The sequence below is a fragment of the Dunckerocampus dactyliophorus genome, chromosome 12, assembly GCF_027744805.1.
Source record: "Dunckerocampus dactyliophorus isolate RoL2022-P2 chromosome 12, RoL_Ddac_1.1, whole genome shotgun sequence".
NCBI classification, from domain to species: domain Eukaryota; kingdom Metazoa; phylum Chordata; class Actinopteri; order Syngnathiformes; family Syngnathidae; genus Dunckerocampus; species Dunckerocampus dactyliophorus.
In genome coordinates, this window is record NC_072830.1 from 9,345,867 (window position 1) to 9,373,843 (window position 27,977).

Genomic DNA, 27,977 nt, shown 5'->3' on the forward strand with positions numbered 1-27,977 from the left:
ACATTTTTTTAATATTACCATTGAGCAAAGTCTGTATGAAACTTTAATGACTATATTTGCATTTAGATGTCGTTCTTTTTCACACACATTGTGCATAAACACAAACAACATAATGCAATGCAAATGTTTAATAATATAGTATTATTGAAGTGATGCCTTTAAAACAACTCAAACTCCAACCGCCACAAGTCCAGGAGCTGACGTATGCGCACAGTGGGTCGGCTTTCTTCTTCTGGTGGTATTAAAATCGCGTTTAGATGCATTAGCGCCTTCTTGTGGCTTAAAAGGCGCTTCGTGTCTCAACAACAACAAACAATACCTGTTTTGCTGCAATGTCCCAAATGTATTATATTTCTTTTTTGAAAAACGGCGAATATCTGCATACATGTTTTGTTAATGACGTTTTAAATTTAAAAACACTGATGCTCCACTTCCGGTTGACAATATGGTCTAAAAATCGACGTTTCACCTGCAATTCAATAATAAGTCACATATCAATGTAAATTTATATTTTAAAATTAAAACCAAAAGCGTCAACTCTAAAAGCGTTTTTGTTTTTCTGTCTCACGAAGCAAAATGCCGACCGTCGTGACTTTTATTTTGAAGGTCCAACCGTGTTGTTGGCAGGGAAGGGCGGGGTTTGTTTTGAAGCAGAACACTCTCCAGGCAAGATGGCGGCCTCGGGGTCTGTCCAACGGTCCGGGAAGGCGACAGACGCTGGCGAGTCCCGGTCCGGTACCGGCCTCGGCATCGCGTGCGGATCCGCCTACTCGTGTCCGCCCGCGCACGACACCGAGACACCCGTCGTCTGCGAGCATGCGCGGTCCGCCGGCAGCCCGCCCTGCTCTGGCCATGGGCGACGAAGGACCGAGGCCGAGAGGAGCGGTGGCGAGGTGGCGGCGAAGGACGCCGAGCACCGGAGAGGACCGACAGGTGAGCGCCGAGCGGGTCACGTGTCAGCGTGATGGTCTGGCTGCAGGTTAAAGTTCCTCACCGTAAATCATTGGAGGGACTTGTACAGACTTGTTGAGGCTTCTTCAGACTTGTTGAGACTTGTCAAGTAGGAGGAGCTAGCGAATCTTTTTCATTTAAACTCTACATGTGTGTTGCCAGACTTGTTTATTTGTCCAAGCGTGGTCCAGACGTCTGCAGAAGGTCCAAACATGAAGCACAAGGTGAGCCTTTGTCTCGTATCAAAGTCTATTAAGAAAAGTTAGGTTTTATGCGGTTTTTTTTTTTAGCTGCCTGTGTGCGAGGACCGAGAGGAGATGAGGAGGAGGAGCCTATGCAGAGATGAGCCAGTAAGTCATTGCTTAAATAGCCTAAAAGGTGAATGTAGTTCTGAATGTGCTGCTTCTTGTCAGGGTGTTCTGTCGGACTCTGAGAACGAGGTGCCCATCGGCAGGAGGATCAGGACCTTGTCCGCCTTTGTCAGGAGAACGAGAACCTCTTCCGGCATCACCAGGTCACCCTGTTTGTCGCACTCGCCTGTGTCACTGACCACACGGCATGACCCCTGACCTCTGTCTTTTGGTCATTAGGTCATCTCAGAGGAGCCGCAGCTGCACGCTGGAGCACAGAGGAGGGAAGCTGAAGTTGGTCTCGCAGGTGGCCATGTTGGACAGGGTAGGACGCCTGTTGCGGTGACATTAATGAAACCAATTCAAACAGCTGAGGTCATCACGTCCTGTCTTTTCAGGTTGGCGTCGGTCACAGCTTCACGGCCGGAATCCTCCTCTCATCCGAGAACAGCCGCTCCGTCTCAGCACCCGCTTCTGCTCCCGAACGCCGGCCGGCTTGGCGGACAGCAATGACGTCGTCAGCCACGCCCCTGAGCTTCCCTCAGTTTGGAGCGGAACGCTCCATTAGTCCCGAGAGCAACGACAGCATCTCGGAGGAGCTGAACCACTTCAAACCCATTGTATGCTCGCCGTGCACGCCACCGAAACGTCTGGCGGACGGTCGACTGCTGGAGCCCACCATCGTCAAGTCCACGCCCCGGAATCTAACGAGCGGCCTGACCAAGCCCACAAGCTACGAGACCAGCCCGGCCGTGCTGCAGAGGTGGCGGCAGATCGAACTGGACCGCCAAAGCTTCAAAGTTAACTCAAAGGCCACACTGACCAGTCCCATCAAGGAGCTCCAGGACAGTGTGGGGGTGTCCTCGGGTGGGCGGAGCGGCACCAGCAACAAGAGAAAGCTGGTGTTCGACCCTCCAAACACAGATGGCGATGCCTTCCAGAAACAGACAGTCAAGATCCGCGTCCCCGCCGTCCGCTACAGCAGCGAGGTGACTTTCAGAGGAAGTTCCGAGTTTGAGACTACGGTGGGTGTTCCGGAGCTGCGAGGGGGAGGGGCTTTGTTTGGCCGCAGACATTCATTCTCTCCTTACGCACACAAGTCGGGCTTCCAGTCCTGTAAGATGGTGCCAAAGGACTCGTCGAGCCCCCGTAAAGAGTCCGACAGCGGCGTCCGCTACCAAACGACTACCTCAAAGAGGAGCAGGAAGAGCCACCAGAAGACCAAACACCTGGACCAGGACCGAGACTCGGACCGAGTGGCCCCAGAGGTCTTTGACGAGCACCTCCTCCGCACCATCCGACAGGAGAGGCGGGACCGAGCGCTAGCCGTGAAGCTGCAGAGACAGTTTGACCGAGAGAGCGACCCCTGCAGGACCAGTCCTGACAAGTACTTCCTGCGCTCCTGGATGTCCAATCAGAATCGCAGGAGGCGCGGCCTACGACGCTCTCGACGTATCAACAAGCAGCGCTAGTCAAATCAAGGAATCCAAACATTTTTTTCCACCAACATCTTCATCATTTCCTGACACTAACTGGCACTAAAGGATCCTGCTGTAAAAGAAACAAAAAAATCAAACATGTTGTCACATGACTTTTCCTCTCTCCATTGTGCTAACAGGTTGACGTGCAAGGAGGCAAATGTTAGCTTGCTAGTACAGCAAACACAAAGTTGACCAATGATGACTTTGCTTCTACTGCAGTATTTTTCTCACATTATTGCTTCTTATCATTGATTTTGGAAATCAGCATATTTTTTTACTTTGGATGTTTGTCACAGTGTCAGTGTGTTCAGTTTCCATCATCAGTAACTTTAAACACAAGCTTTTATATACATAAATATATATAGATATACTGTATATTTTAGGGGGTGTCCCAATGAGACCATCTCCTCCACTGAAGGGCTTTTTTTCTTGACATGCCAGCTTTAATTTACTTTCTACAGCAAAGATGTTATGCACATTTTCTAAACTAGTTGAAGAGTGTTGGATGATGTAGCAGAGTGCCAAATGACTGGTTGAAACTGTGACATTTTGTATGACAGCACGTCTAAATTATTAAAAAGTTGAAACCATCACCGTCAAAGATTGGTCAGCAAGAACGCGTGAACGTTCCAAATAACTAACAAACACTTGGTGACGCTGAAAAGCCTGGAGAACTTTCCACGTGGAACGACAGGAGTTAACCTGAATGTATGACCGGACCAATATGGCGGCCTCGCTGACGACAACATGACGTCATTTTGAGACCAATCAGGAGCTTCCAGATCACGGGGTTTGTGTTTGGGACGGAAGACAGCAAGATGGCAACTGCACGGAGTGGTCTCTTGGAGAAAGTATGAATATGAGTTGTTGTTTTTTTACTTTTAACTCTTACAGCCTATCAGAAAGTAAAGTTGATGGCCTTAACTGTAGATACGGACGGCTTAAAAGTCAGCGGGGAATGTTCTAGTCAGGCTGCGTGGAGGCGTCCGGCCGGCTAAGCTAGCGTTCTCGAGATGAAAGATGGTAGCATTAAAGCAATAGACGCGTTAGTCCCAGATTGTTTCTGTAACGTGGGGACTACTGATTCATTATTTGGAGTCAGAATCAGAATTAGCTTTATTGGCCATGTGTGTTATCACAATAGGAATTTGACTCCGGTCAACATCACTCTGTTACAAGTACAACAATAGTAAATACGTTTACACATAAGGAGGAGAAAACTACTGTATATATTTACATAGAATGTTATAGAATATCTATAATAATTTTGTATTTACAATGTTACAGGTTACAAATTCACAGTGTTACGTCCAGAACAGAATGTAGTGCAAATGCAAGTGAATTTCTTTCAGCGTGATGGCGTGGCTTTAATGTATTTCAGTGGCGGATCGACGAGAAGCCGGTGAAGATCGATAAATGGGATGGAGCGGCAGTGAAGAACTCTTTGGATGACGCTGCCAAGAATGTCGGTGGTCAAACACGCAAGCGTGCTGTGACGTCACGTGTCTGAGATTTCTTGCTTTGTCCTGCGGCTCTCCACAGGTGCTGCTGGATAAGTACGGCTATGAGGAGAATTTCGGGCTGGTGGACGGTCGCCTGTTCATCTGCACCGTGTCCTGTGTGTTCGCAATGGTGGCACTGGTGTGGGACTACCTGCACCCCTTTCCTGAGTCCAGACCGGTTTTGGCCTGTTGCGTAATCTCATATCCTTTGTCACATGTTCACTTTGTTGTGTGTGTCTGTTGCAATCCTTGACAGCCCCCATCACGTACTTCATCATGATGGGTGTGCTGACGCTCTACACTAACTACAAAGAGAAGAACATCTTCCTGGTGGCACTCCAGAAAGACCCGGCCGGGATGGATCCGGCCTACACCTGGGTGCTCTCGTCCTCCCTTAAGCGGTAAGAACGCAAAGATTCCCAGCATCATGTTACCGCAGAGACAAGAATGTTAAGTTTGGCTTCCTTTCAGCTTCGACGACCAGTACACGCTCGTATTGTCTTTCAACGACGGCAGGGAGAAGACTTGGAGGGAATACGAGTTCACCAAGTCGGTGTCGGCGTTCTTCGACGAGAACGGGACTCTGGTGATGGACCGGTTTGAAAAATGTGTTTCCGGACTGCACGACTCGCTGGCCAGCGACAAGAAAATTAAATAAATGGACAACTGCTGTGTCGGATGTGTTCTTTCGCTGGCGCTCTTGTCGTCTTTTTGTATTTCACGAGCAGAATGTGTCCGCTGTAACTTGAACACGTTATCATTGTCTGCAGCAAGGAAAATAAAAGTGTTACATACTGTCAAGTCTTAGTTTTTTTTCAACTGCTAAAACACCTATTGTCAAAACACCTATTGTCAGAACCAACTGAATCAGTCATTCTTTTGGCAAAACCAAAAGCACTTTTCACCTGTTTTGACACAACTTGCCAACACATTTTCATTGTGATGCACTTGTGTTGCGTAATCGTGAGAATTGGCGGCAAAAGTCAAACACAACTAAAGCAAAGGTGTCACTGGTTGAACACAATTCAAAATTGATCACACTTGTGGGTGATGATGTGAGGGAACATATATAAGTCAGTTCAGAGAGCACAACAATGGACAGAAATCTGAGATGATGAACAAAGACAAAGAAAAAGACGAGCATCCCGTCTATGTTGTTGTTTGGGGCAACGAGTTTTCACATAGCCTTCCAGGTTCGAGAGTGGTTCAATATCAACCAAGGTTTTATCAATCTTTTCCTTCCACCGTACTCGCACACTTTACAACATAGTTCAGTTTTGAGCACAGATTGAACTGTTTTGAGGTGAACGTTTGGTTGTGCAAAAGGAGTCTGAGGTTTTGTGGATGTAGCTTGAAATTTTGGTTTTGTGCTCACAGTTTAGAGAAAAGGAGAGCAACTTTCGAGAAATGTGTCTGTCGTAGCAATCGAGGCAAACTGTAATGTGGTTGAAGTGGAAACTGCAGGTGTCTGACATCACCACAAGATGACGCCGCTGCCTTCAGTGAACGCTAGAACATTCCCGTTTGGAAGCAAATATTTAGCAAGGAGAAACAATCACATAAGTGACAAAGATGAATATTTATGATACTTACATATACTGAACTGAGTAACTAGGCAGTAAATGTTATCTAAAAAGCACTACACAGGAGGGGGTGGGGTTTGGAGACAGGGTTTGGTCAGCTCCCAATGGGCGTGGTTATGTGTCCAAAAGGGGGCGTGGTGAAAAGATGACTGGACAGAGGCGTGGCCATGAGCGTGAACCTGAAGCCGTCCTCACTGATTACTTTGTGAGGCGGCTGAGCGTCTTGTCAGTGATGGCGTGCTTGATGGCCGTCTGGTCCGCCCACAACCCGACCATCACCAACGCCATCATCATGGTGAGTCCACTACCTGTCCTAAAGGTCACAAGGGCACGTAGTGTCCTGATGTCTGTAGATGACATCATTTCAGAAAACTCATCAAATTCAAATGAGTTCTAAAAGTGTGTGTGTGTGTGTGTGTGTGTGTGTGTACCTCCAGAACACCAATGGGCCTCCAGACCTGATGCTGGACCCTCGAGCCGTGTGCGTCTTCATGGATCAAGTGGACAACATGCGGCCACCGCCGCCGCCGCCACCACCGCAAGGACATCAGAGGAGGGTGGACACCAACCTGACGGAGGCCCAGAGGTTCTCCTCGTTGCCGCGGAGGCCATCTGTCAACATCGAGTTCAGAGACGTGTCGTACTCTGTCAAAGAGGGACCCTGGTGGAGAAGGAGAGGTAAGCCCACCTGTAGGCTGCGTTCCAACACTTGGTCCTAAAAGTTAACACTGTGTTTGCTAGCTCCCGGAATGTACTTTCACCTTCTAGATTATGTCCTGTGAGTGATTTTGTCCTGCGAGCTTCAGCTCACCGTCACCCTGAATAGAGACATGAATGAAAGTAGATTCAAACTGGTTTGAAAGTAGATTCACAGTAGTTGTGCGCTCTGAGAAGATGATTTAGTGCCAAGAGATAAAACGGTGAGGTCAAATGTCACTAGTTCATTCCATAAAGTGACATATGTACATGTGATGTAAACACAGCACCTAAAAAAACAGAACCAGAACCAGAACCAGGTCATCCTGGTTTAAAGTTCACTTCACTTCCCTTCACTGTGTGTGTGTAATCTGTTAATCTGAGTCTGCGAATAGCTCGAGCTGAGATTAGAACATAGCCCCGCTCTCACTCTTTCAGCGCTAACACAATGACGGTGATGATGGTTATCGCTGTTATTATGACGTCATGGGGCAGCCTCTGGACACGCCCCCTAGCCCACCAGCCCCTCCCACCGAGGACAGGTCCAGTCCAAAACATTCAAGTTCTTTGAGTGTGGTGATTGTTTAAGCGGGGTCATTAAAGTCTCGCATGTCTTCGCGTCCACAGCTTTTTGTTCTGCTGGCTCTCAACAATTGATTGAGAGTCGTCCTTCTCAGGTGTCATGTGACCGAGAGTGCGCTGCAGTTTCACCTGACAGCCAACACGAAGGGAAAAGACTTACTCATGACAAGTGTTCTTAATATCTGGACCTTCCCATAACCCGTACATCCACCAAATACTCCGAGTGTACGACTAGCAGAGTACTAAGAGCATCACTGAGTGTAGCAGTAAACTGTCTACTGATGCAGTACAGTATCATAAAGAAAAGTACCGTAGTACAGTACATGCTACGGTGTTATGATGTGAAGTACAGTAGTACAGCGCACGTTAAGAGTCATGAAGTGAAGTACAGCAGTACAGTATGTATTACAGTGTCATGAAGTACTCTCGAACAGTGTACATTACCATGTCATGAAGTGAAGTAGAGTAGTACAATGCATCAGTCACATGAAGTACTGCAGCACAGTGCACATTACGGTGTCTTGAAGTGAAGTATAGCAGTACAGTGTGTATCAGTGTCATGAAATAAGTGTGTACAGTGAATACTACAGTATGATGAACGGTAGTACAGCGGTGTAGGTGTGTATTATTGTCATGAAATACTTGCGTACAGTGAGTACTGCGGTGTGATGAATGGTGGTACAGCAGTGTAGTGTGTATTATTGTCATGAAATACTTGCGTACATTGACTATTGCGTTCTGATGAAAGGAAGCACAGCATTGTATTATTGCCATGAAGTACTCGTGTACAGTGCGCATTACGGTGTGAGTAAGGGAAGTACAGTAGCATAGTGTGTATTATTGCCATGAAATACTTGTGTACAGTGAGTATTGCGGTGTGATGAATGGCAGTACAGCAGTGTAATGTGTATTATTGTCCTGAAGTACTGTTGTACAGTGAGCATTACGGTGTAAGGAAGGGAAGTACAGCAGCGTACAGGTTACTGTGGGTCAGAGCGGTAAAAGGAGAGTGGATGACTTTAATCTTTTGATCTGGTTAAGTTGTGTTCAGCGCATACAAACAAATCCTCGTCCTCATTCGCTTGCAATAAATATGCTAAGATGTACATTCCTTGTGCTAGTGATGTACCGGTACTTCTTTCCGCTTTTGTATTTACAAACAAGTATACTGTTCTATATTACAACTTGTCTGCATAGGTGTAACTAACTTGTCTGTAGTTTTGACTTGAAATCAACTGAACTTGGTTCTTTGTGTTTGGAAGGACCGGTCCACTTAAGTCCGAGAAAAAATGTGAAAGTGGCGTTCGGAACAAAGAGACAAAGAGGTTTTGTTCGCTTATGCTCTCAGGTAACAAGACCCTGCTCAGAGGGATCTCTGGGAAGTTCACCAGCGGGGACCTGGTGGCCATCATGGGGCCCTCGGGGGCCGGGAAGTCCACACTCATGAACATCCTGGCAGGCTACAGGTGACCACACCCGAGGCTGGTTTTCTACTTTTGAACGTATACAGTATACGTTTGCTAATATGCATAATAGTGTTTGTGTTATGGTACTGGTTAATAAAATTGTGATTTATTTGTGAAATTTTCAGGCATATTGGTAGCCTGCCTAAGAAGTGACACAATTTGTGTGTTGGCAAGTCGCTTAACTGCTAGCGGAACACGTGCAACAAGGAAGACGAGCGCAGAGATGTACCTTTTCGGAACAGAAAGGCTTACAGTCAAACCTCGGTTTTCAAGTGCCCCAGTTTTTGTATGATTCTGTTTTTTGACCAAAAAATTAGTGGAAATTTTGCCTTGGGTTTCATACAATATTGCACGTAACAAAGTAGTCCATTTGCCCTGTACTGTATCGTTCCGGTTCCGTGAGAAAACCCAAACAAATCACCCTACGCAATGCTGATTCACTGTCGGTGCATTTTTTTTTATCGCGTACGACTGCTAAATAACCCACCATGGGGCCAAAAGAAGTTGCGAGTGCCGGCAATTTGATAAAAAAGGTGAGAAACGCTATTGATTCTCATCTCGCCATCAACGTCCATTCGTCATTTATAATTTATTTATTCTGGATAAAATGTTTTTTTTTGTTAATATCTTTGGGTGTCTGGAATGGACATTATTTCCTACAGCAAAAATGGCAAAAACCGAGGTTCCACAGCATTTCTTTATGCAGAAAAACTACAAGCTTGTTGCTACGCCAGACTTCTTATTTCCACAAGTTTTCTAAACACAGCGACCGCAATGTGGACATGTTTCACTCGAGATGTCAATTTTTGCGTCGTGTACATTTCATGCAGTTAATGAGGTCAGCAATATTACCGTATAGTGTGGCTGGGTGGTAGGCAGCCTTCTAGTCCATCAGTGCTAGTCTATTGTTGATTGTAGATGACCAGAAGCATGTTCAAAGCACAGCATGTCAGAAAAGTGAATGTGATGCCACATTCCGTGTGGTCCCAACCAGGGAGACGGGAATGAAAGGGGAGATCCTGATCAACGGTCAGCCCAGAGACCTGCGTTCCTTCAGGAAAGTCTCCTGTTACATTATGCAGGACGACATGCTGCTCCCTCACCTGACCGTGCAGGAAGCTATGATGGTACCGCCCGCTGACCCGTGGCTTCACATGTCCCCATGTATACAAGCTGACCTCTGTGACATGTCTGCTTCTGCAGGTGTCGGCCAACCTGAAGCTGCAGGAGAAGGCGGAAGCTAGGCGGGAGAAGGTGGGTGTATGCGTCTATTATAGGTGCCTTAAAGGTCTGTGGCTGCAGCCAAAGGTTAATACAGTCGCATGCAGGTCTGGGAGATCCTCATTGCCCTGGGTTTACTGGACTGTGTGAAGACCAGAACGTCTCACCTGTCAGGAGGGCAGAGAAAAAGACTGGCCATCGCTTTGGAGCTCGTCAACAACCCACCCGTCATGTTCTTTGACGAACCCACCAGGTCGCAACCCAGATGTCTATCTTCAAAACACCATACCTTTGCTACATCGTAATTGTAATATACCGCCCTAATCATACATTCTAATACGCCACACCTTTGCTACATCATAATGCTAATATACCACCCTTATCATACAAGCTAATACAGTATACCATACCTTTTCTACATCACAATGCTAATATACCACCCTTATCATGCTAATACACCACACCTTCCGTACATCGAAATGCTAATCTACCACTCTTATCATACATGCTACTACACCAAACCCTTGCTACATCACAACTGTAATATACCACACTTGTCATACATGCTAATCCATCAAATTGCTACAATACCATACTTATCATGCACACTAATATACACAGCGTTGCTACATCACGATGCTAATATACCAAACTTATCATGCATGCCAATAGACCACACCTTTGCTACATCGCAATGCTAATATACCACAAATTTGCTACATGACAATGCTAATATACCAGACACTTCGCATACATTCTAAAACACCACACATTTGCTGCATCGCAATGGTAATATACATGACCCCGACGGTATCATGAATTCAACATTGTACTTCACCACATCTTCAGCACACAATGCAGCTATAATGCACAACAAGTCTGCATATAATACGCAACAATACTAATGAACCACATTTTGCTTGTGTGTGTGCGTGTGTGTCAGTGGGTTGGACAGTTCCTCGTGTTTCCAGGTGGTGTCCCTGTTGAAGGCTCTGGCTCGAGGCGGCCGCACCGTCATCTGCACCATCCACCAACCAAGTGCCAAACTCTTTGAGCTCTTTGACAAGGTGACTCTGCACTCATTGACCAGAGTGGAGCAAACATCATCAGCCACCTCTATGTGTGTGTGTGTGTGTGTGTGTGTGTGTGTGTGTGTGTGTGTGTGTGTGTGTGTGTGTTGCAGCTCTATGTGCTGAGTCAGGGTCAGTGCATCTACAGAGGAAACGTCTCCAGTCTGGTTCCCTACCTGAGAGACCTCGGACTCAACTGCCCTACCTACCACAACCCCGCCGACTTTGGTATGACTCCACAAATTGTCCAATTAGAAAAGTCCAAGCAGAGACTTGAGCAGGTTCAAACATTTATGTCAGGAGGCACAAGGAAATGATCTCCATCCAGGATAGCACCATCTAGTGGACATGCATGACATCATGGACGTGATCGTTTTTTTTACATGGTTTGTTGACATGTAGAAGAAGTTTTAGAACACTCCAGTTTCTCTGGAGGAAAAATCCCACATTTTTAAGTGTTAAGATGGTTCTGTGTCTCCATAGTTATTCTCTTTTTTTGCCATTTTTCTAGCAACAAATGACTTTCTCCAGTACAATGCTGTTCAACTGATGTTCATGTGGGTGTAGTACCACAGTGTGTACAGAACGCTGTTTTTATGCAGACAGAGGAGGTAGTAAGTACTCCAGAACTTGGAACACATGTAGGAATGAGTTGCACCAACTGTCAAGGGTTGGTCAACCTCCATTTCTGCAGAACAGCTTTAAATTGTTGACCCATTTAGTGCTCCCTGAAACAGGCCTTTTTGTATCATTCTGAAATACACATTATTTTTCAGTTTTTGGGTAACCTTACCTTTTTTTTAACCTCTGGCGCTTCACCATTTTCACCTTTGTCCCATTTCAAGCTAGTCATTGGACTTGAACCACTTGAATTTCAATAAATCACTGGAAAAATCTGAGTGTTCTAAGACTTTTGACCGGTAGCGTAACTGACCACCTGACCTTGTCACGCTGTCTCTCAGTGATGGAGGTGGCGTCAGGGGAGTACGGGGATCAGATGGTGCGGCTGGTAACAGCCGTGCAGAACAGGAAGTTGGAAGGCGACCAGCAGACGGAGCTGAACGGAGACTCCAAGCCCCACACGGTGATGTGGCAGCGAGCTGATGAGGTGAAAAACGAACGTCTGCGTCAGAGTCACAACGTCTATTGTGGCAAACAACAACTTAGGTCATCATGTTTTTGCTCATCAGGAGTCGTCGTCTGAAGGTTGCCATAGTTTCTCAGCCAGCTGCATGGTCCAGTTCTTCATTCTGTTCAGGAGAACTCTCCTCAGCATCCTGAGAGACTCGGTGAGATGCAGCGCCACCCTGTGGTTGCCTGGCAGTCACTGCTGTGGGCCGGCCGTCTGCTCACTGCGCTCTCATTGGTCGTCCAGGTGCTGACTCACCTGAGGATCTCCTCCCACATTGGGATCGGTGTTCTGATTGGTTTGCTGTATTTGGGCATCGGCAATGAGGCCAAGAAGGTCCTCAGTAATTCGGGCTTCCTCTTCTTCTCCATGTTGTTCCTCATGTTCGCCGCTCTCATGCCAACTGTTCTCACGTGTGAGTCACCACAGCACGGTCGCTTCGCAGTTCTGTATCCACCAATAAACAGACAACAGTGTGTACTACTGGGACTAAAAGTGGGACAACACGGGTTATGTAGTTGAAATTTCACTGAAAACAAGGCCAGAAAACATGATCTCGCACATATTCCCATGAATAATGAAGCCAACAATCAGAAGTTGTGACTTTGTGTGCTGCAGTTCCTCTGGAGATGGCCGTTTTTCTGAGGGAACATCTCAACTATTGGTACAGCCTCAAGGCTTTCTACTTAGCCAAGACCATGGCCGATGTTCCTTTCCAGGTCAAGTCCTCGTTTGTACCGCCCCCTCATGGTAAGCTCGGATGACGTGTACTGACCTGCGTGGCTGACGTGCAGGTTATATTCCCGGTGGTGTACTGCAGTATCGTGTACTGGATGACGGCTCAGCCTCCAGACGCCACTCGCTTCTTCCTCTTCCTGTCCCTCGGGGTCATGACCTCTCTGGTGGCACAAAGTCTCGGCCTTCTAATTGGAGCTGCGTCCACGTCGCTGCAGGTCAGGAAGTACTTTCGAAATAGGAGGACTTCAGGGCCTTGTGTGACCTTTACTTCCTGCAGGTGGCGACATTTGTGGGTCCGGTCACAGCGATTCCGGTTCTGCTGTTTTCTGGCTTCTTTGTGAGTTTTGATACAATCCCCTGGTACCTGCAGTGGATATCCTACATCTCCTATGTCAGGTGGGAGCGCTGTGAGACACTGCGTGACATCGTTATCACAAGGTCACCAAAGATCAAGGATGAACTGTACATGAATTTTTCCTGTCTGGTGTGTCAGATACGGTTTCGAGGGAGTCATCCTGTCCATCTACGGTCTGGAGCGAGAGGATCTTCACTGTGAACGAGACGACACATGCCACTTTCAGAAGTCTGACGCCATCCTGCAGGAACTGGACATGATGGACGCCAAACTATACCTGGACTTTGTCATCCTGGCCATTTTCTTCTTCTCTCTGCGGCTCATTGCTTACTTCATCCTCCGATACAAAATCAGTGCTGAGAGGTAGACCAGAATGGCAAGGCCGGGATCTGGATCAGGACTGGGGAGGATATCCCACGCTTAGGCCCAAAACCAAATCAGTTGACTTTGTCCATGTGTCCTGCAGAGACAGGAGCGGGTCTCCTAGCTCCTGTAGTTTTCCCTAAGCTGAGGGACCACATGACGGATGGACTGGGAAGTACTGTTTGGTCAAAGGTCAAAGAAGAAGCTGAGCATTTATGCTCGTCTTCACGCAAGACTGCAGTCAGAAGGTTCTCATTTTCGCTTCATTTGTTAAGAAGCTCAAAGAGAACGTCAACCACCATCACTTGCTGTGGAAACTAGGGATGCTCCGATCGATCGGCCACCGTCCAATTTTTGTGAAAAAGCATGTGATCGGCATATGCCGATAAATGCCTTTCAATGGCGATCCTAAAAGCCGATCACCTCAGGCTCGTACTATTGCAGCATGCAGCCTGTAGCGTCTTCCGCCCGCTTTCCTTTCCTTCATGCTGCGTAGGCGTGCCAAACCCAAAACAATCATGTCTGCTAGGACTTACCTGTCGTTTATGAGAGTGATATAAATTTTGCACCCTGCAAAACATGCCACGAAAAATATCTTGCCGGGGTAGCACGTTAAAAAGCTTTAATTTAATACGGAATTTGAAGGACAAACACTTGACAGACTATAGTGAGGTTCAGTCAAACGGCAGCTAATGTAGCCAACGCTGCCAACACTCACCCGTATGTGTCACAGTCTAAAGCAAATAACCCGAAAAATATTTGAATTCATCGGAGTAAATGACCATCCTCTCTCAACGGTGGAAGACACCGAGTTTGCCAGCTGCTCTCTCACTTGGAGCCCCGCTGCATGATACCTGGGAGTCCTGCTAGAACGCCATCAAACTATGTACTCTCACATCCAAACACTCCTTAAAGTAGGTGTCTCATCCTCTGTAAGTTTCACCAGCGACATATGTAAGGGTCCCTTTTTCATATCATATAGCCAATTGTAGGGGAGCAACCAGAAATTCTGGGCCCCGTGAAAAAAAAATCACGTTTTACTTTGTAATAATTACCTATTTTTTGGGCCCCCTAGCAGTCAAGGGACCTTGGAATTGTCCTAACTTTTCCCCCTTATATGCCACCCCTGGCCAATAGCACTCACCATAAATACATTTTAAAATTTACACTTAATCTGTGTGACCAGTATCGGCCCATTTCAATCATAGATGATCGGTATCAGCAGCATTGGAGCATCCCTAATGGAAACACATACAAACCAAAGTGGTTTGGGCAAATGAAACATTATCAGATGGAATGACTTGCAAACAACTTGTAATACATTTGGGAAAAATAAAATTCCTCCTAATTTTTCTAATGGTCGTCTCATTGATATTAAAACTTTGTAATAAAAAAAAAGTCCAATAAATGAGCTTACAGTCAGCCAGGATGAGTTAGTTATGCTCTCATGGAACGCTAGATAAATTAAACTACAGACACTACTTAAGCTAAGGCAGTGGTTTTGAATTATTTTCTGTCATGCTCTCTCTAGGAGACAGAAATGTTTTCACACCCCCTGATTTAAAATACTGAGTGAGAAGGTGATAAGATCTATTTATTTGTCTGTCCTGTACAGACTGAACTCGAAACTGAAACCAGGAAAATGCAACAAAATGGAGAGCTGTGAAGCATACAAGCGTGTTCAAGAATGAAACTGCAGGTTGAGTACAATAAATGTACAATAAATATGTACTGCCGGCCTCTCAAGCCCTCCCGACTGTTCATCGCGCACACCCCAGGGGGACCCGCCCCACTATTTGAGAAGCACTGAGCTAAGGTGACCGTAATTTGATTACCGAAAACCAGGATACTCAAATGATACTCTGGAAGTTTACTCAAAGATGCCTTATAACATCAATACATACTTAAAAATATGCCTCCCCAGGACGAATAGAAAATTGTTATGCTAATAAAATTCTGTCAATGACCAAAGACACAAATTATATATAACACTGCAATTACTGTACTTGGATAGGATGTCGTGTAAAACGCACATTTCAACAGTTGCGACACTGAAAACAGCTGTTTTTGCACACGGTAAAAACACGGTTTTGCGCAGTAGCGGTAGGTGGCTGGCACATATCGACGAGGGCGCACATCTCGTCATTACGCCAGCCAATTCCATCACTTTCTAAAAAAACAAAAAACAAAACAAGAGGCCCAGGATAGGATGTGAAAGCAGGACGTGTCCATTTCCTGGGAAAACAGGAAGCTTGGTCACCCTGACTCAAGAGCCATTAGATAAGAAGACGAAACTGAAAGAAGAAAAACAGCCAAGAGTATAAACAGTCATGCCTGGCCTGTAGCATGTAGCATTTGGCAGGAGCTGACTATTAATATTTATTGACAGTTATGATAGTCTTTCTCTTATATTAATATTATATCTTTATTATTATATCTTTCCTCTTGTGTGTTTACACACTCTTTTTTGACGTTCACTAAATAGTGTGTCCATCAGCTGTGATTTGAGCAACATGACCCTGTAAACCAAGACTTTTATTTTGCAGCTTGACAGGAAATATCAGACGCACTAGTACACATGAAACACAGAGAATACAACAGGTGACACTGAAGATGCTCATATTTTCGTGTGCATCCCCTTCACGGGGCTTCATTCAGATGCCCAGCATTCTGATCAGACAGCGGGGGCGGGGGCCTTGGCGTGGGTGAAAGAGCTGCCGGACGTGCTGCCTGATGAGGGGCAGTTTGAGGCCGTAGATGAGCGGGTTGAGCAGCGGCGGCACCAGGAAGCCCTCCATGGACATGATGACCCTGAAGACGTGAGGCAGGTTCTTGGCTGCCAGTGCCGGCTGCACCACCTCGAAGACGATGCTGGTGACGAAGCTGACGTATGTGACCAGGTGAGGGATGCATGTGGACAGAGCTTTGTTGGTTCTGCTGTTCTTGGACAGCTGGAAGCTGATGATGAGGATTCTCACGTAGAAGCAGAAGATCATCACCAGAGGCAGGAAGACGACGGCGGCGGCCAGCAGCAGCTCAATCAGGCTGATCAACGAGATGTCCACACAGGATAGGTGTGTAATGGACCTGTTGCTGCAAAAGGTACGCCCCACTCGGTTCCCGCAAAGCGGCAGAGTCCCGCTGGCTGACAACACACAGACATTCGCCACAATGGGTAAAGTCCAGGAGACAGCGAGCAGCTTGTACACGGCAGAGGGGCGGAGGAGGTCGTGATAGCTCAGAGGGTGCACGATAGCAGCGTACCTGTCGTACGCCATGACCGTCAGGATGGTACACTCCACAGAAACATAGACGTGCACGAAGAAGGCCTGCACCAGGCAGCCGGCTGGTGAGATGAGCTGCACGTCGCTTAGAAGGTCGTGCAGCAGTTTGGGGTAGAAGGCGGTGCAGCCGATCAGAGTGTTACACATCAGGTTGGCTAAGAAGATGTACACGGGCTGGTGCAGAGCACTGCGCATGCAGATCACCAGCACCAACGACGCATTGAACACCACGATCAGCACGTAAGCCGCGCATGTCACGCACACGTAGAAGAACCTAAGCACATGCAGCTCGTGAAAAGCCGTCAAGACCAAGACGTCCACCCGAGACTGATTCAACATGCTGACTGACGCATGTCACGTGCACGCCGCGCCTTTATCCTCGACATGTGACTGACGCTGACGCCTCATTGGTCCTCTGCTCTGTGGGTGTGAGAGAGGGATACTTGTTTGGAGTGATTGTCTGTGCTGTGAGCAGAGGTCAAGGCTGCTTCCTCATTGGATAACCATGAATGAGCTCAGCTTGTTTATTGTTTTGGGGTGTGTGTGTGTGTGTGTGTGTGTGTGTGTGTGTGTGTGTGTGTGTGATATGGTGCGCCAGCCTGGGCCTTCCTAATGTTCTGAAGATTTTTTACTATTTAAATTTGTCAGTTTTAAAAAAAACCCACATAATAACGGTTAAGATAAATGACATTTAGCTTTGAAAGTTCAATAATAAAGCTGCTTTAATTCAATTAGGTCTGTCTGAACCACCTATGCCCCCACCTTGCAAAAATGAAAACTGGATCATTCCACCTGGTAGCGCTTGAAAACGGTAAAGGTTGCTGCAAAGGCAGGCGTGCTCCAATCGCGAGTGTCACCCACGTCACTTTGTGTATGTCGTATGACATTAGTCAGCTGACCTGATTCGCTGTTGCGCCTCCGCAGCAAAGTAAGTGGTGAATAGACGTCTCAAGCAACACACGAAAATGAAACTTTCATCTTTATTATTCTGATTACGGATACACCTCAACGGTAAGATGCTTATATCTATAACCACATGTATCAGTTCACTTGTAGTAGCTCGTTGTGAAAATGTGCCCATCGCTGAAACCATTTTAATATGTTGCCTGGACTTGGGCAGCATTGTCTTTTGCATAATCATTTTCATTTCTTGTATATCGGTAATGTTTGATAACAAATGCATCAAACAGGGAGCATCAAACATGGGACATTGAAAGGTGGAAAAAAGTTTTATTCTCTGATGAGAAAAAATGTAACCTTGATGGTGCAGATGGCTTCCAACGTTACTGGCATGACAAGGAGATCCCACCTGAGATGTTTTCCAGTATGGTCTGGGGTGCTTTTTCATTCAGTGGAACACTGGAGCTTCAGGTGGTGCAGGATCGTCAAACGGCGGCTGCTTACGTGCAGATGTTGCAGCGGACATCCCTCATGACTGAGGGCCCTCGTCTGTGTGGTAACAGCTGGGTTTTTCAACAGGACAACGCTGCAGTTCACAATGCTTGCTTGACCAAGGACTTCTTCAGGGAGAATAACATCACTCTTTTGGACCATCCTGCATGTTCCCCTCATTTAAATCCCAAAGAGAACATTTGGGGATGGATGGCAAGGGAAATTTATAAAAATAGCCATCAGTTCCAGACAGTTGATGCCCTTTGTGAAGACATCTTCACCACTTGGAGCAATGTTCCCACTAGCCTCCTGGAAACACTCACATCAAGCATGCCCAACAGCCATTTTTGAAGTGATTAACAAGAACGGTGGAGCTACTCATCACTGAGTCCTACTGAGAACAGTTTTTGTTCTGGTTTGGAGAGTTTTTTGTTATTTTTTGAGCGATGGTCTTAAACTTTTGATCAGCTGATAAACAGCCTATTTCAGTTTAATTGTTGTTTTCAATAAATTACTTTTTCAAAGTGCTTTTTATCTCACTCCCCCTTCTTGTTTTTGCATACTGTAGCTTTACTTAAAACCTCATTAAGATCCAAATGTGCAAAATTCTAGCAATTCTTTAACTGGTCTTGAGATTTTGATCAGGAGTGTACATGAACTATGTTTAATGAACGCTATGTTGCTATTTTGACTGACATACTACTGATATTACTGATATTATGTAAAATGTTAATGCCTGTCTGAGAAAAGTGTACAAAGTCTATGTGAAGGGTTTTACAGCCTTAAAACATACATAATAATTGTAAAAAAATATAGTTGGCTACTTTGCTGATTTCACCAATTGTGGGCTTTTTTGGGAAGCTATCATCCGTGATAAACTAGGGAACACTGTGTACGTTTTATAGTGAAATGTAGACCATTTTGACTTGTAACTTGCATGCTGAAAAACTTTGTGCACTCCTGATATACAGTACATGTACATAAATACTCATATTTCTAAATATACTAAGTTTACATGTTATGAATGTTTATAGTAGGAGGTAAATCTTTGGGACTTGGTTATTTGAAAAGTAGCTCGCAGGCTGAAAAAGTGTGAGCAGCCGTGCTTTCAGGGATGCTATTTGCAGCCTAATGCTAAGCGGCTCATTCATACACAGGGCTCTGAGCGACACAGCATTGTTTCACCCACAAAGACAAAATCAGGCCACCAGAAGAGAAAAGAGAGGGAAAGAAAGCTAAAAGTAGGCATTGTAGTAGTATGTGCCGGTATGTAGTATTTCTGGCAGACTGGTGAGTCCTGTATGGTTGATATGACACGTTCTCCCAACCTGCAGAGATCTTTACAGGGATCTTCTATTCTATTTATATTCTGAAATTGTTAGTGGTAGGTAAAATGGAAATTCCATTGTTACACTGTTGACATAGTGATAATAAAATGAATCTTGGATAACGTTTGGTCTTTTCTTGATTGATGATTTATTCCAGGGGTGCTCACACTTTTTTAGCCTGCGAGCAAGTCCCAAAGATCTACCTACTACTGTAAATATAGACATTATATATATTTACTATATTTATTTTAATAAAATCTGAGTATATATTTATGTACGTTATACATGTATATCAGGAGTGCACACGCTTTCTCAGCATGCAAGTAGAAGTCAAAATGATCTACCTTGAATCTTTCTATAAAACATATAACATACACAAAATGTAACCAGTAAACTCTGAAATTCTATTGTAAATATTACTGATTAGTATTTCATATTCACATTTTCAAAGTTTACAGGTAATCAAAGTAGTTGCTATCATAATTCACTTCAATATGGAAATAAAGATAATACACATAACTCCTAAATAGTTGTGTATATAACCTGAGTACTGGTAATATGTCAGTCAAATTAGCTATGTAACGTTCATTAGGGCACACAGTTCATGTATTACATCCAGTTAGCATTAGCTATCAAACATTACCCATATACAAGAATTTAAAATGATGATGCAAAAGACAATGCAGCCAAAGTCAAGGCAACATATTGAAAAGGTTTCACCAATGGGCACATTTTTAATTTCATCATGAAATAATAGTTTAAGAAGGGAACGTGTAGAAAACACTGATTTCTGTAGTAGAGTTCATGACGCCAAGCAAAGCCAGTAAACAATACACTTTTTTTCTATGTAGCTAGCCGTGTGAACAGATAACTTTAGTTATAGATACTGTATAGACATCTTACCACAGAGTTAGTTAATCCATAATCACAATAATAAAGATGAACGTTGCATCTTCGTGTGTAGCTTGAAACACTGCGGGGGAGCAAGCGCGAATCAGGAGGGGAGCTTAATGTCAGCTGACAGATGTCATATGAAAAGTACAAAGTGACGTTTACGCGATCGACCCAAACTACCTTGGCGATCTCCTGGTAGCTTGCGATCGACATCATGGCCACCCCTGATTTAATCCATTGGAGAAAAAAAGGACACAAAACCTGACAGGAAAATCATGGTTTTATCGAGTGGCTCTCATATGAAGTGTAATTGCATCCTGTAAAATGATTTGAAGTGAAAGTCATTATTGATGTGCTGTTTTCAAAATACACACACAATTTCTGCTACACAGATAATATTGACCAAGTAGAGGAACTTTGGAAGTCCAACTCCGATCGTTACGTTATGTGTCCCCCGCCGTCACATGCGTTAATTAGCATAGGAAGCACCTTGAACACCTTCTGCTTTGCTCTGAACACACACCAGCTGTAAAGCAAGAAGAGGCTATACTTGACGTGATCTGTGTTGTCGCTCTGCTGCCGCCTGTCTGCCTTCTGTTTTAGTGCATGCTGTCCTGTAGAGCAGTGATCCCCAACCCCCAATGCAAGAACCCCTCGGTCGGCGGGAGATTTGTGACCACTGCTGTAGAGGAAGAGCTGTCGGCACACACCTGCAGCCAGTTACCTCTGCACCTTCTTAAGCTGGTTGAAGGCAGCTGTTCAGTGCCAGATTGTTCCTTCGTTCCTTACCAGTAACCTGTGCCAACCTGCCTGGTGTTCGCTTTCTGGTCACAGTACCTACCTAGTTATGAGTATTTTTCCTAAAACACCACAATTCACAAACCATAGTAAAACAACTACAGGAGTGTGTGTGTGTGTGTGTGTGTGTGTATGGGGGTGAGGGGGTATTTGGGGGTGCATGGGTGGGATTGATGGGAGTGGGGTCCTTGGGGGCCTATGTATGTGGGCCTAAAATTCGGTGCTATAAGGTCAAACCTGAACAAAGAGAGTCACTTTTTTTATCAAATGTTTCCAAAGAAAGCGGCTTTATAATCTTCTGACCAGGACAATGGAATAGCAGATCATGTATGAAGTATCGTGACCTTTTCTATTTGTGATATGATGGAAGCATGTCACATTTCAATCCAAAACACCTCCTGCTTGCCCCATTGTCATTTACAGTCTGCCTATGTCCTCTTGTGTGTTAATACAGTTGAGTGAGATTTGAGCCGTGTGACGCTGGAAATCAAGACTTTACAGAAGCTTTACAGGAGCTTTACAGAAAATGTCAGTCACAAAAGTACTTCAAGACCACATGATGAAACCCAAAGGCCAGATTTACACCACAAGCGTCAAATGACACAATTCAGCTTCCAAGTACTGTTTGTGTAAGCGTTATGGCAGCGTACAGAGGAAAAAACACAAGAATTTGGATATCGCCAGATCGGCATCCGGCCTGTTCCAAATTTGGATAAAAAAGCTGATCTGAATCAGATGTCTGCCAAGGCATTTGCAGCGCAAACAGACAAATAGAGTACACCCTGTCAACGCAAGCCTGATGATTCAGTCAGGTGCCAAGCGCTCTGATCAGACAAGGGGGGCGGTGGCCTTCGCGCGTGGCTGAGTGTGAAAGACCTGCCGGACATGCTGCCTGATAAGCGTCAGTTTGAAGCCGTAGATAAGCGGGTTGAGTAGCGGCGGCACCAGGAAGCCCTCCATGGACATGATAACCCTGAAGGCATGAGGCAGGTTCTTGGTCGCTAGTGCCGGTTTCACCACCTCGAAGACGATGCTGGTGACGAAGCTGACGTATGTGACCAGGTGAGGGATGCATGTGGACAGGGCTTTGTTGGCTTTGCCGCTTTTGGACAACTGGAAGCTAATGATGAGGATTCTCACGTAGAAGCAGAAGATCATCACCAGAGGCAGGAAGACGACGGCGGCGGCCAGCAGCAGCTCAATCAAACTGATCAGCGAGATGTCCACACAGGATAGGTGTGTAATGGACCTGTTGTCGCAAAAGATGCGGCCCACGTGGGACCCGCACAGTGGCAGAGTCCCGCTGGCGGACAGCAGGCCGGTGTACCCCAGAAGAGGCAAAATCCAGGAGACAGCGAGCAGCTTGGACACAGCAGAGGGGCAGAGGAGGTTGTGATAGTTCAGAGGGTGCACAACGGCGGCGTACCTATCGTACGCCATGACTGTCAGGATGTTACACTCCACAGAAACATAGACGTGCACGAAGAAGGCCTGCACGAGGCAGCCGGCTGGTGAGATGAGCTGCACGTCGCTTAGAAGGTCGTGCAGCAGTTTGGGGTAGAAGGCGGTGCAGCCGATCAGAGTGTTACACATTAGGTTGGCTAAGAAGATGTACATGGGCTGATGCAGGACGCCATGCATGCAGATCACCAGCACCAACGACGCATTGAACACCAGAATCAGCACGTAACCTGCGCACGTCACGCCCACATAGGGGAACCTGAGCACATGCAGCTCATGAAAAGCTGTCAAGACCAAGACTTCCACCTGAGACTGATTCAACATACTGACTGACGCATGTCACGTGCACGCTGCGCTTTTATACTCTAAATGTCACTGAGGCTCACGCCTCATTGGTCCTCTACTCTGTGTGTGTGTGTGTGTGTGTGTGTGTGTGTGTGTGTGTGCATGCGTGGGTGTGTGAGAGAGAGAGACCTTGTTTTGGAGTGAAAAAAACGTGATTGACACATGCGCTGTGAGCAGTAGTCAAGGCTGTTTCCTCATTGGATAACGATGAATGAGCTCAGTTTGTTTATTGTTTTTTTTTCAAAGAAAGGTTCGTTGTAGAATGTATGTATTATTTCTGGCAGACTGGTGAGTCCTGTATGGTTGATATGACACGTTCTCCCAACCTGCAGAGATCTTTACAGGGATCTTCTATATATTCTGAAATGTTAGTGGTAGGCAAAATGGAAATTCCATTGTTACATTATTGACTTGTTGTGATGATAAAATGAATCTTGGATAACATTTTCTTGATTGATGATTTAATCCTGGATATTGGGGAAAAAAAACACAAAAAGGACACAAAACCTGACAGGAAAATCATGGTTTTATCGAGTGGCTCTGATATGAAGTGTAATTGCATCCTGTAAAATGATTTGAAGTGAAAGTCATTATTGATGTGCTTTTTCCAAAATATACACACAATTTCTGCTACACAGATAATATTGACCAAGTACAGGAAATATGGAACTCCAACAACAACCGTAGGTGTCCCCCGGGGGACGTATGAATTGTAGGATTGGTGTCAAAGTCAAAGCTGAACTAAAGAAAGTCACTTTTTTTAAGCAAATGTTCCCAAAGAAAGCGGCTTTATAATCTTCTGACCAGGACAATGGAATAGCAGATCATGTATGATAAAGTATCGTGACCTTTTCTATTTGTGATATGATGGAAGCATGTCACATTTCAATCCAAAACACCTCCTGCTTGCCTCATTGTCATTTACATTCTGCCTATGTCCTCTTGTCCTCTTGTGTGTTAATACAGTCGCGAAGTTTAACCGAACATTTGTGATGTTCACAATTTGTGATGTTCACCAAATATTGTGACCATCAGCTGAGATTTGGGCCATGTGATGCTGGAAATCAAGACTTTTATTTTGGAGCTTTACAGAAAATGTCAGTCACACAAGTACTTGAAGACCACATGATGAAACCCAAAAGCCAGACTTCCACCACAAGCTTCAAATGACACAACTCAGATCTTTTTGCTTCCAAGTACTGTTTGTGTATGCTTTGTGGTATAGGCGAGGGGAAAAAAAACACATGAATTTGGATATCGCCAGATCGGCATCTGGCCTGTTCCAAATGTGGATAAAAAAGCTGATCTGTATTGGATGTCTGCCAAAGCACCTGCCGCTTAAAAAGACAGATAGTGTACACCCTGTCAATGCGAGCCTGATTATTAATTCAGGTGCTAAGCGCTTTGATCAGATGACAGGGGTGGTGGCCTTCGCGCGTGGCTGAATGTGAAAGACCTGCCGGACGTGCTGCCTGATGAGTGGCAGTTTGAGGCCGTAGATGAGCGGGTTGAGCAGCGGTGGCACCAGGAAGCCCTCCATGGACATGATGACCGTGAAGGAATGAGGCAGGTTCTTGGCCGCTAGTGCTGGCTGCACCACCTCGAAGACGACGCTGGTGACAAAGCTGACGTATGTGACCAGGTGAGGGATGCATGTGGACAGGGCTTTGTTGGCTCTGCCGCTCTTGGACAGCTGGAAGCTGATGATGAGGATTCTCACGTAGAAGCAGAAGATCATCACCAGAGGCAGGAAAACAAAGGCGACGACCAGCAGCAGCTCAAAATGTCTCATCAGCCAGATGTCCACACAGGATAGGTGTGTAATGGACCTGTTGTCGCAAAAGGTGCGTCCCACGTGGGACCCGCACAGCGGCAGAGTCCCGCTGGCAGACAGCAGGCCGGCGTACACCACAAGAGGCAACGTCCATGAGACAACAAGCAGCTTGGACACGGCCGAGGGGCAGAGAAGGCTGTGATAGGTGAGAGGGTGCACGACGGCGGCGTATCTGTCATACGCCATGACTGTCAGGATGGTACACTCCACAGAAACATAGACGTGCACGAAGAAGGCCTGCACCAGGCAGCCGGCTGGTGAGATGAGCTGCACGTCGCTTAGAAGGTCGTGCAGCAGTTTGGGGTAGAAGGCGGTGCAGCCGATCAGAGTGTTACACATCAGGTTGGCTAAGAAGATGCACACGGGCTGGTGCAGAGCACTGCGCATGCAGATCACCAGCACCAACGACGCATTGAACACCACGATCAGCACGTAAGCCGCGCATGTCACGCACACGTAGAAGAACCTAAGCACATGCAGCTCGTGAAAAGCCGTCAAGACCAAGACGTCCACCCGAGACTGATTCAACATGCTGACTGACGTATGTCACGTGCACGCCGCGCCTTTATCCTCTACATGTCACTGACGCTGACGCCTCATTGGTCCTCTACTTTGTGTGTGTGTGTGTGTGTGTTAGAGAGAGAGAAAGAGGAGAAAAACACTTGTCTGTGCTGTGAGCGGAGGTTATAGGTCAAGGCTGTTTCCTCTATGGATGAAGATGAATGAGCTCAGCTTGTTTATTGTTTCATTTGAAAGTGGAATGTGTACCAGAGCTCCAAGCACGAGACCAGTGGCCTTGGCATGTGGCTGAGTATGAAAGACAAGATTTCTGTCTATTGCTTTCAGTTATTAAATGTTTGTCAAATGTGCTGAATGTGTTCTGAATTCCAGATCTTCTTGTTCAGCAATCCCTTGTCGTGTAGGCTTGTTGTCAAACGTAGCAATGCGTTCCTTCAGATTGCAAAATTCTTTGGCTCTGCCTCCTTTCGGGGTCTGCATCCTTCAAGTGCACATTTGCGGGGTACGTGACGTCATTGCGGTGCGCAAAGGCTGTCCCAATTCGAAAAAAGCACCAAGGGTTCCTTAAAATGCCAACATCCTCTGCCATTAGCTCCAAGTGTTCATCGCCACTATCCTTACCGGTCTTCCATATCCCAAGATCCTTTGTGTGCCCGGCTCAAAAAAAAAAATTTCAACACGGCGGTGCTACGTGGAGGAAAAAAACCCGACTTGTAACATTAAGTATCGCTTTATTTACTCATTAGAACATGGTTCTTGTTCCCCCTTGGATGGCCGCCTGTAACTCGAAAATCATATAAATGTACCATCATATTATGCATTTGATTTTTAGCATTTTCATTTTGCTTGTCTTGATTTACCAACAAACTTACATTCAAATCAGAAGTCAAGGTGCCATGCAGAAATTTGAGTATACAAATATTGTATAATTCATTTTAATTGGGGTTTGACAACAAAAAAATAAGCAACTCCAACTGAAGGAAGTACAAATTCTCTGTCAAAAATGACAGAACAAATACTTTCAAAAAGACAGATTGTCTATTTTATTTTATTATTTTTTTTACTTAATATAATATAATTCTATTTAAATTTTTGAATTTAAAAAATAAAAAAAATATATAAAAACTGTTTTTTAAAATACTAAAAATAAAGAGAAGTGTCTTTAATTTTATTATTTTCAGTCTTTTACGGGCCACATAAAACAATAATGCGGATGAATCTGGCCCCTGAGCCTTGCATTTGACGTCTGTGATGCAGATGTTTGTTCCATTCAGCTTCCTTCCCTGCCTCAGCAGCGCCATTTTGTGTTTTTTTGTTGGTGAACCTTACGTTAATGACGACAGGTGTGGTGTTGCTATTTCTTCCGTACAGCGCAATGCATGTCTCAACGGTTAGATGAGTTCAGTTTCACGTCAACTTAAGTGAAGTTGTTTACCTTCACTCGTGGCGTTCATATGGAACATCTCGACCAGGACGGTCGAGATGTTGTGGACATCACAGCACAGTGACATCATCATGTTTACTATTTTGCTCTGGGTTAATGAGCCTCGGGGGATGGCGGTGGTGGTGGGGGGGAGCCTCAAAGGATGGACACGCTGAGGCCAGTCACAGCATCATGGGACAGCATTCCCATGTTTGGACCCTGCTAACCAGGATACACAAACAGGAAAACAGATGCAAAAACATGATATGGATGTCTTTTGTCCGGGCCAAACACAAAGTGACGCATTTTAACATTTTTTAGGACCATGACTTAGGTCCCCCCCAACTTGCAGACTCACTGGCCTCAACGCTTATGATGGACAAAGACCTTAAGAAAAGAAGCATGCATTTACAGAAAGGTTAAGATAAGGTCAGTGCAGGACTTTCATGCATGTGCACACAGAACGTTCAACACAAGAGCAATTTGCATGCATTCAAAATATTAGTAGTACACACCAAAAAACAAGAAATTGATGTCAGTATGACCTACCAGGGTTTCTCCAAGGATTTTTTTAAGCTGTTGTGGTGGGCTGCATGGGAGGCGGACTGCCGCCGCTATGTCGTGCCGCTGCTGTGGCAGCAAATGTATTTATTTTTTTGAATATTTCAATTTCCTGTCGGTAATAATGTCAACATTAGGGTCTTTTTCACAATCTTGAACAAGAAATGCATTAATTAACTTTAAATACCTTTCTCTCTGCCTTTTCTTCCTCTCCTAATCTGTCAAGTGCCAACAGGGCAGACAGGTGATTCCGCTGCATGTTTTTTCAAAATAAAGCGTCGTGAAACGTTTTGATGATTTCGCCCCTTTGCACTTCAAATTTCACAGTGTCGCTCTGTCACCTTTTTCCAAAATATATTCATTAATAAATCATTGCTCTCTCGTGGTTGAATACGGACGATTATTAGTCAAAACGTATGCATATTTAAGCAAATTGTGTCTATTTTTTTTGCTTAAATTAAGCATTTTCAAGCATGAAATGGCTGAACGAAGTGAAATATAAATATAATAAGGAATTCATAAGACGCATTCAAAGACATTGTGATAATATGTAGTAGGAATTTTCCGATCAGGGTTTTATGCTGCTAATTCCGATCATCCAGGCCTGAAATCGTCCGATACCGATCACATGGATTAATTATATACTTTTCA

At 45.4% G+C, this 27,977-nt stretch overlaps 5 protein-coding genes across 5 annotated transcripts; 2 read left to right on the plus strand and 3 right to left on the minus strand.

Moving 5' to 3' along the window:
• The first annotated feature begins 639 nt into the window (after positions 1-639).
• On the plus strand, positions 640-4,318 carry rnf169 (ring finger protein 169). Its single transcript, XM_054794818.1, has 7 exons — positions 640-933; positions 1,114-1,175; positions 1,242-1,301; positions 1,365-1,465; positions 1,542-1,626; positions 1,700-3,633; positions 4,164-4,318. Exons 1-6 carry the CDS (start codon positions 672-674, stop codon positions 2,771-2,773), a joined length of 1,644 nt encoding a protein of 547 aa, XP_054650793.1. The 5' UTR covers positions 640-671; the 3' UTR covers positions 2,774-3,633; positions 4,164-4,318.
• Positions 4,319-6,011: 1,693 nt separating this feature from the next.
• abcg1 (ATP-binding cassette, sub-family G (WHITE), member 1) lies at positions 6,012-14,840 on the plus strand. Its single transcript, XM_054794817.1, has 15 exons — positions 6,012-6,162; positions 6,305-6,545; positions 8,494-8,611; positions 9,606-9,738; positions 9,815-9,865; positions 9,940-10,085; positions 10,776-10,899; positions 11,016-11,130; positions 11,865-12,010; positions 12,093-12,191; positions 12,278-12,446; positions 12,650-12,750; positions 12,826-12,984; positions 13,047-13,165; positions 13,263-14,840. The coding sequence occupies exons 1-15, from the start codon at positions 6,013-6,015 to the stop codon at positions 13,489-13,491; spliced, it is 2,100 nt and encodes a 699-aa protein (XP_054650792.1). The 5' UTR covers position 6,012; the 3' UTR covers positions 13,492-14,840.
• Positions 14,841-16,141: 1,301 nt separating this feature from the next.
• LOC129191460 (olfactory receptor 6N1-like) lies at positions 16,142-17,110 on the minus strand. Its single transcript, XM_054794834.1, has one exon. It carries the CDS (start codon positions 17,108-17,110, stop codon positions 16,142-16,144), a length of 969 nt encoding a protein of 322 aa, XP_054650809.1.
• Positions 17,111-22,011: 4,901 nt separating this feature from the next.
• LOC129191461 (olfactory receptor 6N1-like) lies at positions 22,012-22,968 on the minus strand. Its single transcript, XM_054794835.1, has one exon. It carries the CDS (start codon positions 22,966-22,968, stop codon positions 22,012-22,014), a length of 957 nt encoding a protein of 318 aa, XP_054650810.1.
• A 1,302-nt stretch (positions 22,969-24,270) lies between these two features.
• Positions 24,271-25,354, minus strand: LOC129191462 (olfactory receptor 11A1-like). The gene has a single exon (XM_054794836.1). The coding sequence runs from the start codon at positions 25,352-25,354 to the stop codon at positions 24,398-24,400; it is 957 nt and encodes a 318-aa protein (XP_054650811.1). The 3' UTR covers positions 24,271-24,397.
• Positions 25,355-27,977: the final 2,623 nt, after the last annotated feature.

Coding starts and splice junctions, on each gene's coding strand:
- rnf169 (XM_054794818.1), top strand. CDS start 672: ATGGCGGCCTCGGGGTCTGTCCAACGGTCCGGGAAGGCGACAGACGCT. Junction 934..1,113: donor GCACCGGAGAGGACCGACAG/GTGAGCGCCGAG, acceptor GTGTGTTGCCAG/ACTTGTTTATTTGTCCAAGC. Junction 1,466..1,541: donor ACCTCTTCCGGCATCACCAG/GTCACCCTGTTT, acceptor TTTGGTCATTAG/GTCATCTCAGAGGAGCCGCA.
- abcg1 (XM_054794817.1), top strand. CDS start 6,013: ATGACTGGACAGAGGCGTGGCCATGAGCGTGAACCTGAAGCCGTCCTC. Junction 11,131..11,864: donor CCACAACCCCGCCGACTTTG/GTATGACTCCAC, acceptor GCTGTCTCTCAG/TGATGGAGGTGGCGTCAGGG. Junction 12,985..13,046: donor CTGCGTCCACGTCGCTGCAG/GTCAGGAAGTAC, acceptor TACTTCCTGCAG/GTGGCGACATTTGTGGGTCC.
- LOC129191460 (XM_054794834.1), bottom strand. CDS start 17,110: ATGTTGAATCAGTCTCGGGTGGACGTCTTGGTCTTGACGGCTTTTCAC.
- LOC129191461 (XM_054794835.1), bottom strand. CDS start 22,968: ATGTTGAATCAGTCTCAGGTGGAAGTCTTGGTCTTGACAGCTTTTCAT.
- LOC129191462 (XM_054794836.1), bottom strand. CDS start 25,354: ATGTTGAATCAGTCTCGGGTGGACGTCTTGGTCTTGACGGCTTTTCAC.